This window comes from Bactrocera dorsalis, chromosome 1 (genome assembly GCF_023373825.1).
Source record: "Bactrocera dorsalis isolate Fly_Bdor chromosome 1, ASM2337382v1, whole genome shotgun sequence".
Classification (NCBI taxonomy): Eukaryota; Metazoa; Arthropoda; class Insecta; order Diptera; family Tephritidae; genus Bactrocera; species Bactrocera dorsalis.
In genome coordinates this window covers 34,251,032-34,268,034 of record NC_064303.1, presented here as the reverse complement: position 1 = coordinate 34,268,034, position 17,003 = coordinate 34,251,032, and the positions used below count along the sequence as shown (strand labels likewise).

The 17,003-nt window shown below is 35.5% G+C and overlaps 1 protein-coding gene across 1 annotated transcript; it reads right to left on the bottom strand.

Moving 5' to 3' along the window:
- Positions 1-2,984: 2,984 nt before the first annotated feature.
- Positions 2,985-3,416, bottom strand: LOC125775600 (uncharacterized). Its single transcript, XM_049446249.1, has 2 exons — positions 3,196-3,416; positions 2,985-3,131 (listed from the first exon to the last, which is right to left on the bottom strand). Exons 1-2 carry the CDS (start codon positions 3,406-3,408, stop codon positions 2,985-2,987), a joined length of 360 nt encoding a protein of 119 aa, XP_049302206.1. The 5' UTR covers positions 3,409-3,416.
- Between the last annotated feature and the right edge of the window lie 13,587 nt (positions 3,417-17,003).

The window sequence follows — 17,003 nt, the reverse complement described above, 5'->3', positions numbered from 1 at the left end:
TTCAAGCCGCTATCTCCGCACGTTGTAACAGTTGCCCTTTATGAACCCCGTGGTTATCTATGCAAGCAGGGAGGCCACGCAAGGGTTGACACAAGTCCTTATGGGAGCTTGTGTTCAGAGCCAGGTTCAGGCACGAATCAGGAGCTCGTCTCAACTGAACCTGTACGGCCAAAAAATAATAATTTTTGGCGACGTGCATTGAACGTACTTGAAGACCTGCCAGGGTTTTAACGAGACGGAGGTGAGAGCAGTATTAGCCTACCAGCCATTTCGGTAAGATGTCACTCTTGCCTACTGAGGTGATAGAATACTGCCCTCCCCAGCCCTTTGTCAGACTAGTCCATTATTGGTTTCCAGTATTCCATAATCAGAACCTTACTGGCCTCGATTCTGATGGGCGTTTGCCCAGGGTTTTCGCCGGCGTCTGAGCACTGTTAGTGCTGCTCACTGTATGGTTCCCTCGTCGCTTTGTTGCCTCCCTCTCGTGGGTAGGTTCTCCCTCGGTGCAACCCCGGTGGGGGTTGTGGACGCTTATTTAAAGGCGGCATCTTCTCGCCTCTTCGCCGGAGGTTCATTGGGCGTATTAGGCGTTTTGAGCCAAGCCCTCCTCTCCTGCAGCTCTTGGTCGGGGGCTGCGTATTACTATTCGCAGCTAACCTACTTAGCGTAGGCCGTCCACTATCCGCCAGCTGTGACCCCGGTAGTAGCCTGAGCTCAGCCCCTGAAAATGGATGAAGGGCTTTTAGAAAATGTGATTAAACTTATGGAACATAGTAAATTAAGTAAACAGGAACGGATCTGTGTGCTCTCCATAGATGAGATGAAAATAGCTTCATGCTATGAGTATGATCCGATGGAGAGAGTCGTGAGAAAACCATCAAACTATGTGCAATTTGTATTCGTTCGAGGATTGGTGTCCTCATAAAAGCAACCTATTTTTTATGGATTTGATTATAAAATAAAGAAAGATACATTGGAGAACATAATCTCAAAACTATATTCAGCAGACTTTACAGTCGTTGGAGTCGTTTTGGACATGGGGCCTTCTAATCAAGCAATGTGGAAAGATATCGGTATCTCAACTTGTAAGTGGTATATTATTATGTTTTTATAAGAATGCTAGAATGCTTCTTAATTTACAATAATTTAAACTAATTCATTAGCAAAAACTTGGTTCAATCATCCTAATAGTGATACACAGCGTGTATTTGTGTTTGCTGATGCACTGCACCTTTTAAAATTAATTAGAAATCACTTTATAGATAGTGGTTTTATTTATGAAGGAAAAATTATAATAGTACAGACAATTAAGCAAGTTTTGAACCTAACGACAGTCTCGGACGTATCCATTACTTATAAATTAAGCGATGAGCATTTGGAAGTAAAAGGCGCAAGCCGTCAAAAAGTGAAGCTTGCTGCGCAACTATTTTCGAACACGTGTGCTAATGCTATAAGAAGATGCTACATAGATGGACATAAAATATATACCGCAGTGGAATGTGCAGATTTTATCCAACTTGTTAATAACTGGTTTGATATTTTTAATTCTAATATTCGTTTTAATCAGACTCCGTTCACAATGCCATATGGAAAAGCACTTTTGCAACAAAACGAAATGCTCGAAAAAATGTCAAAAATAATGTCTGAGCCCTTGATTCCAAATAAACTATGCATAGCTCCTTTTCAAAAGGGAGTAATTATTTCCACAACGCCTCTTAAGCTATTACTTGAGTACCTGCATGGAAACTTTGGGATGGAATATATTTTAACGCAGCGCCTGAATCAAGACATCTTGGAGCATTTTTTTGGCGCTATGAGAAGGGTTGGGGGCAACATGACCATCCGACACCGCTACATTTTAAATATCGACTTCGAAAATATATGTTTGGTAGATATATTTAAATGATCTTTTAAAGTGATTTTATTTAATTTGTGTTTTTTTTTTGTAGCACGGAAGACCGAAAGTTTAAGCTCAGCATTGAACGTACAAGAGGACGATGCGAAGTGGCTGACACTAGATCCGAAGCCGGAATATTTTTTAGAAGATGAGATATAGGCCCTGCAAGACGGGTAGTTGTTAGCAAACGTGTAAACGAGTTGTTATTGTTCACTTTTGCATTCGTTAAAATATTTGTTACTTTTGTTCAGAGAGTGGGAAAAAAGTAACACATAGCTATTTAATGTTCAATGGTTATCTCGCTCTAACCAATGGCAAATATCGCATGCTGCCTTGTTCTTACAGAATACATACATTTGTTAGCAAATCTCTTCACAGTATGTTACGGGTAACAAATTCTTTTGTTAGCGCAAAGCTTACCTATGTGTTATGGATAACAAAAAGTATTTGTTACTCGAATATCTGTTAGTGTTATTATTTTGGTTATCAGTTTCTTACCTTTAACATGTAATCATGTTAGCAGGAACAAGCTGTAACAAGCATATCTGTTACCCATTTGTTACTTCTAGCAAATTCAATTATTTTAAATAAAAGCCATTTTTTTTAATTATTTTGCTTTATTTAATAATAAAATCAAAATCAGATATTAATTAAATTAATAATATGCCTATTATTATTGCATTCGGCAGAAAAATTATATACAAGTTATTTGAGTATAAAAATTATAATTGTAAAAATTCATATTTTTAAAAGTAAAATTAGACACTTCAACTTAGACCTAATATATACAACTTAAAACTAATATGTACATCTTAAAACTAATATTTACAACTTAAAACTAATATTTACAACTTAAAACTAATATTTACAACTTAAAACTAATATATATAAGTAATAATAATAAAACTTATATTAATTTAGCCCTTAGTTTATGTTTCTTCTGTTTAAAGCGATTGTGGCTTAAGGCCACAAATCTCCGGAGCTCCCCACATATACTGTTTTTATCCTTGTCAGGAAATATATCTAAAATTAAACGTAATAAGTTAAGGCATTCAAATATATACCAATAAAAAAACCTACCAAAAACTTACCCTACGCATTTTAGTTTTAGTAGGGATTTCTTCTCCTTGCGCCCCTCTAAATTGTAATGGTACATTACATCGTCTGAAAACAAACCACGTAGTATGCCGTCCACACTGCCTTTTGCGCCCTTCGACTTCAATATTAGCCGCATCTGTAAAAAAAAATTACAGTAAATTATATTACAATCGCATAATATTTAAAAACGAAATATTTACCATAGCATCCGTGCTTTCCTTTTGGGAAAGTTTTTCTTCCACGAAGCGCACGTGCTCTTCCGATGACATGGGTAGTTTCGAAGCGAGCTCCAGGTAATGCTCGTCCTCCAAATCACCGGTGATGCGGCTAATTGAATGATGCGTCTTTGCTGCTATGACGCGGCATTCGCGCAATAATTTACTTTGCGCCTGCACCTCGGCCTTCTCTGGCATCTAGAAAATTAAAATACATATAAAAATTAGGTTCTGTTTTAACCCTGGAAAGCCATGCCTCGTGGTTTCGACGACGCGAGTGTTTATTTTACCGTTATCGCACTGTTCCATTGTTTGTACAGTGTCTCTTTTTTTTACAGCGTTAGTCGCTGTTGATCTGTTCATGTTTGCAGTTGGTTGGCTTCGTACGATCTGTGTAAGTATCTATTTTTTAAACAGGCGTAGTCGAAAAGACGAACGATGAACTTTGTGTTAGTTTTTCGTTCCGAAGTTATTTTTCTTGTTTATTTATCTATTTGGTTTGTACAGTTGTAATACAAGATGAGTAACAGCAAAATTTATACTGACGAAGAAATTTAAAAATTTCTTGCAATGAGCGACGACGAGAATGGATTAGACGATGAGTTAGGGCATGCAAGTTCTTCAGAAGAAAGACCTGACAATGAGTTAGACAACAGCGAACCAGAATCTGATGCGTTCAGGGGAAAATGTAGCTTCCGGATGTACATTCCAAACAAGCCAGCAAAATATGGACTCAAAATGGTCATGATATGTACCACTATCACATATCATGACCACCACAAAGTACATGGTTGATGCTATGCCGTATTTGCGAAAAGGATCAAACAAACCCACCTTTCCACTTGGTGAGTACTACGTAAAAGAGTTGACTAAAACTGTACATGGTTCAAATAGAAACGTTACAATGGACAACTGGTTTAGTTCGATTCCTCTTAAGCTGACAATGGTTGGAACTCTACGTTCTAATAAGCGAGAAATTCCGAGTGAAATGAAAAATGTAAAAGGTCGTAAGTGTAATACGTCAATGTTTTGCTATGATAATGAGCTGACGCTTCTATCATATAAGCCGATGCCGATTTATTATCATCCTGTAATGAGGAAGGAGGAGTAAACCCCAAATCAAATAAACCCTACATGATCGAATTTTACAACAAAACGAAAGGAGGCGTTGATACCTTTGACCAAATGTGTAGTGTCATGAGCTGTTCACGCAAAACCAACCGATGGCCAATGTGTCAATTTTTTGGTATATTGAACATGGCTTTTATTAACAGCTACATTATATATTCACACAACGTATTTCAAACAAATAAAAAACCTCTCAGTCGTTCTGCTTTTATGAAAAAACTGCATTCTGCCCTTATTCAAAGTAATTTGAAAAACAGACTTGAAGTACCAGCATTGTCTACGTCGTTGCGATCAAATATTGAAAGTTGTGTTTCTTTTGATGAAAATGCCACAGATACTAACCGCAAAAAAATGTAGCAAAAAAGAGAAAGATTTGCGCAATTTGTCCGCCTGCTAAGAGACGGATGACGAAATCATTTTGTGCAAAATGTAAAAAAAGTCTTTGTGGGGAGCATAAAATAGAACTTTGTGCCTCTTGTACAAAATGAGAACTTTCTTTCCGTAAAGTATTTTATGTTTTCAGTTAATAGTATTATCTTTATGAAAAAATACCATTCAGTGAAAATATGTTATTAAATTGTTTAGTTTTTTTAAGTTTCTTAGTTTGTATTTTGTACAAAAGCCGAATGAATCAGAGCTGTGAAAATTTTATTTATTTAATAAAAGATTTAAGAAAAACTGTTTCCGAGGAGGGTTTTCGCTGATAATGGCAAGCCATTAACACCAACTTTATCTAAAGTTTGAAGCAGGTCAGTGAGAGCATTTTGAGAAATATTTATTCTAATTGCCCACGCCTTCAATTCGACCACTTTATCGGACTGGTCCTCAACCTCCTCAACACATTGAAAATCTTCTTCAAACAAATATCTACTATTGGTTTCGTTATCGCTATCACAAAAATCCTCAAACCTATTACCACTTGCTCTGCTGGTGCTTGGATCATTATCACTAATCCCTAACTCTAACCTATCGAAACTATCATTTGAAACCTCTTGAACAGATTCATTCAGTCTTCGAAATTTTGCCACCGTAGCTTCAAATTTCGATTTTTCCTTGCTCAAGAGGTTTGAAAAGGTTTTCTTATTCATTATTTAAAACTAAAACTTAACTGATTGATAGGAATCGAATATCCACGTCGAAAACTAAAAAAAAAAATATTATATAATTATTTTATAAAATTAAAAATATTAAGTTTAATTAAAAAATATAATATAGCAACAAATATTACTTTGATAAAGATTTTTGATTTGTAAATACTTACATATAGTATATTACAGGAGGAAAATATAGTTGAGAAGTGTCTTTTTAAAAGAGAATATCTATTTCTTAATTAATTTTTGTAAAATGAGAAAACATTATATATAAATATTTACTGATTTACGGAAAAATAGTATTTCTGTTTAGGACACATAATTTAACCCTTTTTTACTTGCGACATATCTTTTTGAGATCAACATCCAAGTAAAGAAGTTGTGTATTTCAGCACTAAAGAAAAGACTATATAAATAGTTTAAAAAAATTAAAATGTAAATATCCTTTTTTGAAAAGACACTCCTCATTTGCTTGAAGCTTGAAAAAGTTTAATTTTAATTTAATTTTTTAAAATCCTGCTTAGGAGCAGAAATGCGTATATGTATGTATATGATGAAACACTAATGTTGTTTTTATTTTAAACAATTTTAGATATTCTGCATACGAACAGATATCTTGGACGAACAAATGAACATTTTTAATTATAGAGGAGGTTATCCAGTTCAAGAATATAAATATTCGAGATATTTGCGTTTAAAGGTGGGTTTCCAGCTCTCAAAAAAAGCAAAAACTTCATATAAAAAACGCTTATGAAATGATCAAGAAGTTTTCTGGTGTAAATTAATTTTACACTTATATTTCGCTTTTTATGTTCACTAGCACTTCACTAATTCTGAAAAACCTCCTCAATTCGACAATACCCATTTTATTCCCGAAATCCTGGGACGGTATTCTAAAGTCGGCACAATTTTAATTGTAACCGCACAATTCGTTTCAATTTAGATTTTAAATTTTTTACATTTACACATGTATGTATGTATATACATATATATGTAGATATAAAGCACAAATTACATATTTCACAAAAATGCACGATTGTGCATTTATAGCAACTATTTGAAATAAATATGCACTATTTAGCTTTAATAATTTAAAACTTACTCTCTTATTTGTTTGTTGTACGGAATATATGTATTTGAATCCTCCAAATGTTTTCTGTAATATTAAAATTTTTAATTATACCCACAACATTCAATTCACAATGCTTACCTTTTTCTCCTTGTTAATCCTTTTAGTTTCTCTATATAAAAGAAATTAATAATATACATGTGTATATATAAATAATAGAAATTAATTATAAAGTACTAAATTATCAAGTAACGAACTTACCTCTTTAAAATCCAAAATAAACTGCGCTTTTCGTTTTCTTCTTCTTGAAAATTTGGGCATTCGTCTGTCCTGTTCTAGCAAGTTAGTATTACAATATGTTTAGAATGTCGATAGTTTTTCTCTATCTTATGCTATGTTCGGACCGACATTGAAAACATGTTTTCGGGGGAAAAAGTGGTTTTCGCATGAAAACTTGTGTTTTCGTCCATGTAAAATCTGTCAAACGAAAACACAGTTTTCGCTGAAAACTACTTGAAAACTTACATTCCACTCACTATAATCGGTGCCTGCTCTAGTTTAATCGATTTTTTTGGAAGACATATTTTGCTGCCCCTAAATTGCTACTATATATTTGTTTACATTCCATATAAAAATACAGCTGCTCACTGTTAAGGGGATTCTCTTGTTCTTGAAAAACCATTGCATGGTGCATCAATTGCAGAATTTTCTTCTTGGTGCAACGGCACAACAAACACACGCAAAAATTTGTTTGCAATAGCCGTAAAATATGTCAGACCAAAACCCATGTTTATTTTCGTACCGTCATATATCACTAGATTCTGCAATGGGTGCTCTTTTGGCCTTGCATATTTTGGTATAGGATTTTTGCATTTTGTGTCATCGTGCAATCTTGCAAGAGCAAGAGAATACCCGTATTGATAGTTGTCAGTGAAAACTCAGCGAAAACATAAATTGTCGGTCCGAACGACTTACATTCCACAAGATACAAATGTGCTTTCAAAATGTTTTCAATGTCGGTCCGAACATAGTATTACTTACGTATTCTGCCATTCAATTGAAAATTCCAGAAAATGTAACAGTGTTAGTGAACAGCTGAAAATGTTTCAATGTGTTTGTGCAATCTGTTACCTCCGTCTTGCAGGGAGGGCGAGTTCCAAGTTGCATGTTGCTTTGTATTTGTTCAAAGTATCGAGTTCCTGAATGCAACCTGCTTATAATATGCAATGTATCGAGTTCCGATTAACATTTTATGCGTTATCGATACGCATAAATCAAGCATATGACGCATCAGAAATTTTGATTATGCTCAAACAAAACATAATGGCTGAAGAAGAAAGGTATGCATAAAAATCTTTAAATATTGAAATTTGTGATTAAATTAGATGATTTTCTTATTTAAATATCTTTTCCCTCCTTTCCAGTGATAAAAAGTGGACGCATGAAAGGAAGCTGTTGCTTTTAAATAAAAGACTGTCCAATGAAATTGATTTTTGCGCCAAAAGGAAAAAGAAGTCCGTCCTTTGGGAAAAGGTGCTCCGTGAAATTAAAGCAGTAGATGCAGAGTTTCCCTTTTCACGGGATGACATAACCAGAAAGTTTATGAACTTCATGGTAACGTATAAAAGAATTAAGAGGCGGAATAAAACGTCTGGAGAGGCTGCTACAACGTGGGAGTTTTTTGATCAAATGGACGAAATTTATGGAACCAGGACCGACATCGTTGTACCAGAGGTACTTTTGGGCACAATTCCGATTTCTTTGGCGCCGCGATTTGAAGGTACCGTTGGAAAGAGGGTCCGCAAACGCTTAGTTTAGGAGATATTCGGCCTTAAATTTCAAAAATTCGCAAAACTGGACCATTTCAAGGAGTTATTTCAGCACTTTAAACACACTTTTTTCTCATTTTTCACATCAAATTAATTAAATTGCACTATAATCTTTTAAATAAACCTATATTTTACTCTTTTAGCACGTTTTTTACCTAAAAAATCTTTATTTTAAAAATCACATTTTACACTTGTGTGAACCTCATTTGTTTACCAAAAATTACGACGAAATGGAGCGCTGTCATGTGATGATAAGACAATTCGCTGAAATTCGTCTTTTTCGCAAAAATTCCTCTATTCATGCATATGAAAATTTTCTTTTTTAAATTTATTGAGCAAATAAGTAATATTATATACATGTATGTATTAATATTATGTGCATATACATATGTGTAAATAATATTATATAATAATATTACGTAATAAAGTGTGAAGTATACAGTACAGTACGAAAACTCTAATTTTATTTCAATATGTGTGCATGATAACCAAAAAATATAACCACTTCATACCCAAAACTCATATTTTAAATATACATAATAATATATATATCGTCGACTAAAATACAAACCAATGTATCATCAAAAATAAATGGAAATCGCTGACAGATATAATAATCAAAATTTATCCGTTTTATAACGAAAACTTAAATTTTGAGTGCATGATAACCATAAATTAAACCACTTTATACCGAAAAGCCAATATATTTTTTTTATTTTCAACGCAGAAAGGGGTACTACGCGAAAGTGCTTCAGTCACCCCTGGTATTCGCTCGGCCAGGGTTATTTTTTTAGAGCGCGGCCGAAGGCCGCCAACGCAGAAAGGAGTACTACGCGAAAGTACTTCAGTCACCCCGGGTATTCGCTCGGCCTGGGTTATTTTTTCAGAGCGCGGCCGAAGGCCGCCAACGCAGAAAGGTTCACTACGCGAGAGTACTTCGGTCACCCCGGGGTATTCGCTGATGATTTTATTATAGTATAAAATTGTAATATGTACATATATAAAAATGTTATATTACAATTATATGTATAATATAATATTATCACACGATTTTACTTATCTGTGTTTATTAAATAAAAATCACATATTATTCATATATGTATGTATGTATATAGAAAAGTGTTCACATATTCAATTTTAGCTTGAAAAATCTTCTTTATAGTTTGTTTATAGTTAATAAAGAAAAAGGAATCACTCGAAAGTACAAACAAAGAAAACGCTGTGAAACGCTTCACTTTTGGTTTTTAAGGTGTGGCAATGCTGGTTTTCCTCGTAAATATAAACACTCTAAGCTTTTCAGCCATAAATTTGGTAAGTGATTTTAAATTACTAAATTTGGCTGAAAAATTACAAAATAAAAGTGAAAAGTGAACTTATTTCAATGTTAAGAGTGTATATTTAAATATAGTGAGTGAAAAACGTGAAAATATTCTGTGAAACATGGAGAAATAACATGTGTTCTTAGGGCAAATTTTGAATTTTTAAACGTGAATATTTTTAAAAATATTAGCTATTTTTACATAATTTTTGGATATTCCTCCTCTAGAGAAGCCCCCCTATCCGTACATACCCTATTTTCTCGGAAATTCGGTTTTTTTACCCCTCCGCCAAAGTAACCGGAATCGTGCCAACTTTTGGATTCATCTTTAAGTGACATATTATCTGGTATAAATGACCACACTGCAGATGACGCTAATAGCAGAGAACGTATATTTACAGAGAAGGTTCACGATAACGAAAATTTAGGGATATTTCAATTTTGGGATATTTACTGTTTTGGATGAGCGTGTTTCACCACAGAAAATTATTAGCGTGTTTCACCACTTAACATCAGGGGCATGAAAATAGCAGAATTGAGCATTTTCAGTGTTAAATGAGAGCAATAATGATAATTCCAATGTTAAGGAATGTACGCTTACAGATTCCCTTTTTTACTATGCGCAAACGATGCTGCATATAATTTATATATGTACATACATATGTACATACATACATATGCATGTATGTATATTTTCTATATATTTTATATCAAAGCACACAAGCATGCTTATAAGTACATACAAATTGAACTATTTCATGATAAATCCCTTAAAATCTTTGGAAATCTATATAAATAAAAATGAATCGCCAAAATGTATGTACGCGCATCACTTTCATACGACTGAACCAAATCTGATAATTCTTTTTTTAAAATGTTCGTTGAGGTTCAGGGATGGTTTATGCGGAGAAAAAAACTCGAAAAATTGCCGGAAAACTCCTAAAAGCGGCCCTTTTCTTTTTCCCATAGAAACGAATGGATGTTTGTTTATTAGCAACGCTAAGGGAACGACTGAACCAATCTTGATGAAATTTGCAGAGAATGTTCTGCGTGGATTGGGGAAGGTTTAGAAATAAAAAAACCTGTAAGTCATTCATGAGGAAAAGTCGGAAAATTGAACAATTCTAAAAAGTTAATTTTTTCCATACAAATTTTTTATTCAATTTTTTTGTTTTGGTTTTCAATTATTTAAATCTTTCAAATTTGGCGTTTGCTACAAAATTTTTTTAAAATTAAATGTGTTTTTCACACAAAGTGATCAATTATAGATTGAAATTTGTCACGATGCCATGAAGAGGTCACGCTAATATCGGTCGGCGTTCTTTTTGGCATCAACACATTAGCAGCCCAAGGCACATGAACGAGTGCTCCCAGGATGCGATGACATTCGTACGGTATTATGGGTCGCGATCAATCAGAAAGCGATCGTCACGATGTCACAGCAAGACTTTTCAAGCAACAGCTTCGATGGACATTATCTTGAAGCAACGCATATTTGGTACTGTTAGATGCTAGACGTACCCTGTTGAGTGGCAAAAGAGAGGTTTGCCGCACGCACACATTCTTCTTTGGATGGTGGAAGGTGATTACACCAGATCAAATTGATGAAATCATTCAATCATGCGGCAATTCCTGATGCAAAGAAAGATCCAGTATTATACGAAGTGATGAAAACCAATAAGATTCATGTCAATAAATGTACGTAACAGTATCCACGTACTTTTCTTTCGGAAACACAAACTAGAAATGATGGATATCCACTCTATCGGCGTCGCTCACCAGACGACAACGGCAGAACATTTAGCAATCAATTAAGAGGCGGGAGTATCGAAGTTGACAACACATGGATCGTACTATATTCACCATTATTGTCTAATTCACATTCAAAACTCATATCAATGTTTAGTAATGCAGTTTGGTGTAATCGATAAAATACGTTTGTAAGTACGTCGCCAAAGGACGCAACAGGGCGATTATTGGTCTTGAACGACACGGTCGATACGTGAACTGCAATAAAGCGCTTTGTAGGATATTTACTTTTGCAATTCATGAACGTTTTCCGACTGTTGTCTCGCAGTTAATTTGGAGAATGGCCAAAGAGTGTATTTCAACCCAGAGAATACAGTATAGCCAGTGGAAAACATCGAGAGCAACAAAATTAACATTGACGAGTTTTTTCTCAACTTTCGTCAGTGATTCGTTTGTGAGAACATTGCTCTATTCGAAAATACCTTGATATTATACATGGAATGCATCGTCGAATAGTTATGCAGAAAGCAAGGCCAACCAGTAGATTGACATCCAGGTGTCTTATCAACTAATGCATTAGGACGAATCAATCCACCCGAAAAACAACGATTGTTTCTATCTTCGGTAGCTATTGATTAATGTACGCGGTTAAACTTTATTTGAGTCATTGTTTACTGAGAATGGTATATGAGAATATGTGAAAGTTTTGGAGAAGTAAGCCAGCAATTACAAATGCTGGAACACGTTAATCACTGGAATGAAAATGAAGTTCGCATACTTTTCGATATAAACATCGACATTGTCAAAGACATTTTACATCGTCTTCGCTAAAAATTGGAAATGGTACAATAACGGTTGATACTTCCGGTGGTTCGATATCAATTCCATCTTCCCTTTATCAATTCACGAAAGATGAGCTCATCACAAATGTTCGGACATTGGCCAAATTATCGTAACTACGATTCCTTAAGTGCACGTGCAATGTTGGAAACTGGAAGATTTAAAGTCAAATTCCGGGAGACTTGCGCTCATACAAACCGATCGATCGTATGAAGACGACGCCGTGAATTATCCAGTCGTAGTACTAAATTCTTTGGACAGGCTTGGTATGCCACCGTATCATTTGCGTCTCAAAGTAAGATCCGTCGTTATTATACATATTTCGCAATCTTCAAGCGCCGAAAGTGTGTAATGGAACCTGACTGATTGTGACGCACCTATCGAATACAAGGAGGAGAATGCTTGATTCTACGAATTCTTTTGAGGTCTAAGGATTTCTCTTTTAAGTTCAAACGTATTCCGTTTCCAGTGAAAATTGAATTTGAGATGTCAATCAACAGGATCTAAATATAGTCGCATAGTGTGAGGCATAAATTTGGAAATGCTATGTTTTTCACACGGCCGTGGCGTGCTCACGAGTTGGAAAACCATCTTTTCTGTACACCGGAACAGAAACCGAAAAATGTTGTTTATAAAGCTGCGTTACATTGAAAAAAAAAATGAAATGAGAAATTTAACTTTCTTTTCATTACAAACCATATAATTTCACGCAGGACAACGGCTGCGGGGTCAGCTAGTATATAATAAAGTCATACATGCATTATTACCTATGTATGTATGTAAATCTTTAATTAATGTACATAGGCTTGATAAGACATACATATATGTATGTACATACATACATATTTATTTACAGGTCAGGTCTTTAAAAGTTTTGATAACATGTTAAAAGACCAAGCGGTCGCACATATTCACGTACATACAAGTTAACACCAAAGATGTTAGTAACCCCACAGCCAACTTCCGGCACGTGTCTTAAGAATAGTTAACATTCAAATTCCCGGAATTAATTGCAATATTGGTTGTGCCAATTTTTATGCAACGGAAATCAATAATATTGCATTATTGCAGAAATATTAACTTTCCAAAGAATAGCTTGCGCAAAGCGCAAACGGAAACAATATTGCTGTTGCAGCAGTCTGCTCAGTACAATAAACTGGTGATGCAAATAATTAAGTGCATAGCCCTAGCTTTAATATAAATATAAGTACTTGTAAACTACATTGTTGGGCAGTTGTTGATTAAAACTCAATAAACGCGGAATCGCTGTCCGCCTAAAACTAAAATTGTATTTTTTTTCGCTCTCACGAAAGTGATAGCGTAACTGGCGCCCGAGCTAAATACAAAACGTAAAGTTTTGTATAATATACCGCGTAAAGCGCGAAATCAAAAAAAATTTTTTTGTAACGCGTAAAGCATAGAACGTCGTATACCTAAAAAGTACCGGTAGTGCGCGAGTGGCAAAATCTGTGGTAAAAGCAAGTGAAATACAGTAAAAACGTTAATTTTGTGCTGTGACCTTTAAGTGATAAACTAGTGACAGTGTGCTAGTGCCACCCTGCAGCAAATTACCCAAAACTGAAGAAACAAAAAAACCGCAGTTGTGAAGGCCCCTTAGTAGCTTCGGCAAAAAGGTGGTATTATGTACCAGCCTACACTGTAGAAGAAAAAAAAAAATTAAAACTGATAGTTAAAATAACGAAGATAACTAATTAAATTTATCGTCACCATAAAAAAAAAAAGCCTGAAAAGCGACAAGCAAAGTAACAATATAAACAATCAAAATACATTCTAAAACAAACCATTTAAAGCTAAAAAAGGCTTCAAAATCAAACTCCTAAGGGAAACAGTGAGAAAAAATTAGTACAATAAAAAAGTACTAAAATCACCTATAGCCAACAATTATACTATCCCTAGCGGCTACAACCGTTATATCTATACCAAAAATTGCATCAATCAACATCTCAAGAGGACACCAGCCCTGAGAAGAACATCAGCATCCAGGAAGCAGGATCAATATTAAAGTAAGAAAAATTTTAAAGTAACAAAATTATATTAACAATTATAAGATGGCAAATCCAGACAATCTTGTCCGCCCCCCAATTCTCCAAAATAATGCAACACCTACCCCTCAGGCGGCGCGAAACGCTCAATTGAGCATTGACGACTTAACGACTCTCATAGGAAACATAGCAAACAGACATTTTTAGGCAACAAATACCACAAGTAGTACAGGCAGCTCTTAATCCAAATGCTAGTTTGTCTTTAGCAACTGACCAAACTATAGAAGAAACCCACAGGACAAATTTAATAGACTTAGATAGGATACCCGACGTCGTTAAATGTTTGAAAGAATTTTCCGGTCACGCAGGCGAATTTAATTCATGGAGGAAAAGCGTAGATCGGATCCTAAAAATATACGAACCCCTAAGAGGAACCCCAAAGTATTACGGTATTCTTAGCGTGGTTAGGAATAAAATAGTGGGCAACGCAGACATGGCGCTAGAATCTTATAACACGCCTCTCGACTGGTCTGCTATAACAAAATGTCTTTCTATGCATTACGCCGACAAACGCGACCTGTCCACACTAGAATACCAAATGACCACTCTTATACAGGGACGAAATACAGTCGCAGAATTTTACCAGCTAATTTACAAACATCTGTCCTTAATTTTAGATAAAGTAGGTTGTCTCGAAATGAGTAATGAATCCTTGCGGATGATGACACAATCCTACAGGGACAGAGCATTAGATACCTTCATAAGAGGGTTGAATGGCGACCTCCCAAGGTTGCTAGGAATAAGGGAACCTGTTGACCTGCCCCAGGCCCTTCAACTATGTCTTAAGTTAGACAACCAAAATTTCCGCACGACTCATGCGCATACCTTAAAAAGAACGTACCAAAATAATCAAACCTTTTCAAGAAGGTACCCAATACAAACTCAAAGGCAAGAGTTTTACCCTCAATTGGCACATATGCCACAAATATACCAATTGGACAGGCAACAACAGCCTGCACAAATCCCAAATATAAACGCTCCCCCCAGGCCACCTAGACCTCAACCAAGGCCAGAGCCTATGGAAGTTGACCAGAGTATACACTCGCGTAGAATTAATTATATGAATAGGTCACATCGGAACCAACTCCAAGGCAAGAGACCGCCATCGGTCACTAATTATCAGCCAAACAAAAATCAGAGGACTTTCCACATAGATACAACGGCGGTCGAGCAAAGCGATGATGGAAGTGTTCAATACGGGGAACCAAGTGACATCCATTTTTTAGCATGATTAGCTCTTCGCTCCCTTATTTTGAAGTGAAGACGGAGAGCGGTAACATTCTGAAGTTTTTAGTCGATACAGGATCTTCTAAAAATTATGTTAAGCCTGAATTAGTAAAGAAACGCATAGAAAACGAGAGTCCCTTTTATGCTAGATCTATTATTGGTGATATAAAAATCAGCGAGCATACATACGCGAAACTTTTCAAAATCGAGGATAAAATAAGATTTTACCTAATGCCTTCATTGAAAACATTTGATGGTATTTTAGGGAACGATACGCTTAGAGCACTAAAAGCAATAATACACACCGACAAAAATTATATGGTATTAAGAAACGGTTTTACTGTTAGCCTTAAACAGCTTCCTTCGCAAAGTGTCAACGTTATTAACATAAAAGAAGAAAATTTGTCTCCTAAACAGAGAGATGTTATGAGAAAAATCGTGAATACACATCCCAGGCTCTTCTCCGAGCCCGACGAGAAACTTACTTATACGACTAAAGTCGTTGGACAAATCCGGACTATCAATGATTCTCCTGTTTACACGAGATTCTATCCCTATCCAGCATCATTAAAAAGTGAGGTAGAATCGCAAGTAGAAAAACTTTTAAAGGATGGTATTATAAGACCCTCTAGGTCACCGTACAACTCCCCTGTGTGGATTGTACCTAAGAAAGCAGATTCAGCGGGAAACAAACAGTACCGCATGGTCATAGATTTTAGGAAACTAAATGCTGTCACAACCGCGGACAGATACCCAATACCCGAGATATCAGAAGTTATATCTCAACTGGGAAACAGCAATTTCTTTACTGTTCTCGACTTAAAAAGTGGTTTTCACCAGATTCCACTAAAAAAATCTGATATAGAGAAAACTGCATTCTCTATTAACAATGGCAAATATGAGTTTACAAGGTTACCATTTGGCTTAAAAAACGCCCCATCTATCTTCCAACGAGCGCTGGATGATATACTCCGAGAACACATTGGAAAATGTTGTTATGTCTATATTGACGACATCATCATTTTTAGTAAAACCCAAGAAGAACACTTTAATCACATAAAAATAATATTTAAAACCTTGTAAGAAGCCAACATGAAGGTCCAGTTGGACAAGTGTAATTTTTTTAAAAAAGAAGCAGAATTTCTTGGCTACGTTATCACCCCGGATGGAGTAAAAACCAATCCTGCAAAAGTTGTGGCAATTGACAAATTCCCACAGCCCACAACTTTGAAAGATCTTCGTAGTTTCCTCGGTATGTCAGGATACTACCGAAAGTTTATCAAGGATTATGCGAAGTTAGCGAAACCCCTAACAACTCTTTTAAGAGGGGAAGAGGGTAGAATTTCAAAAAACAAATCCTCGCAAGTAAAAATAAATTTGAGCAAAGAAGCGATACAAGCCTTTAATAATATCAAGCGCTCACTTACTTCAAAGGATGTTGTACTCGCATACCCCGATTACAATAAAAAATTCGAGCTA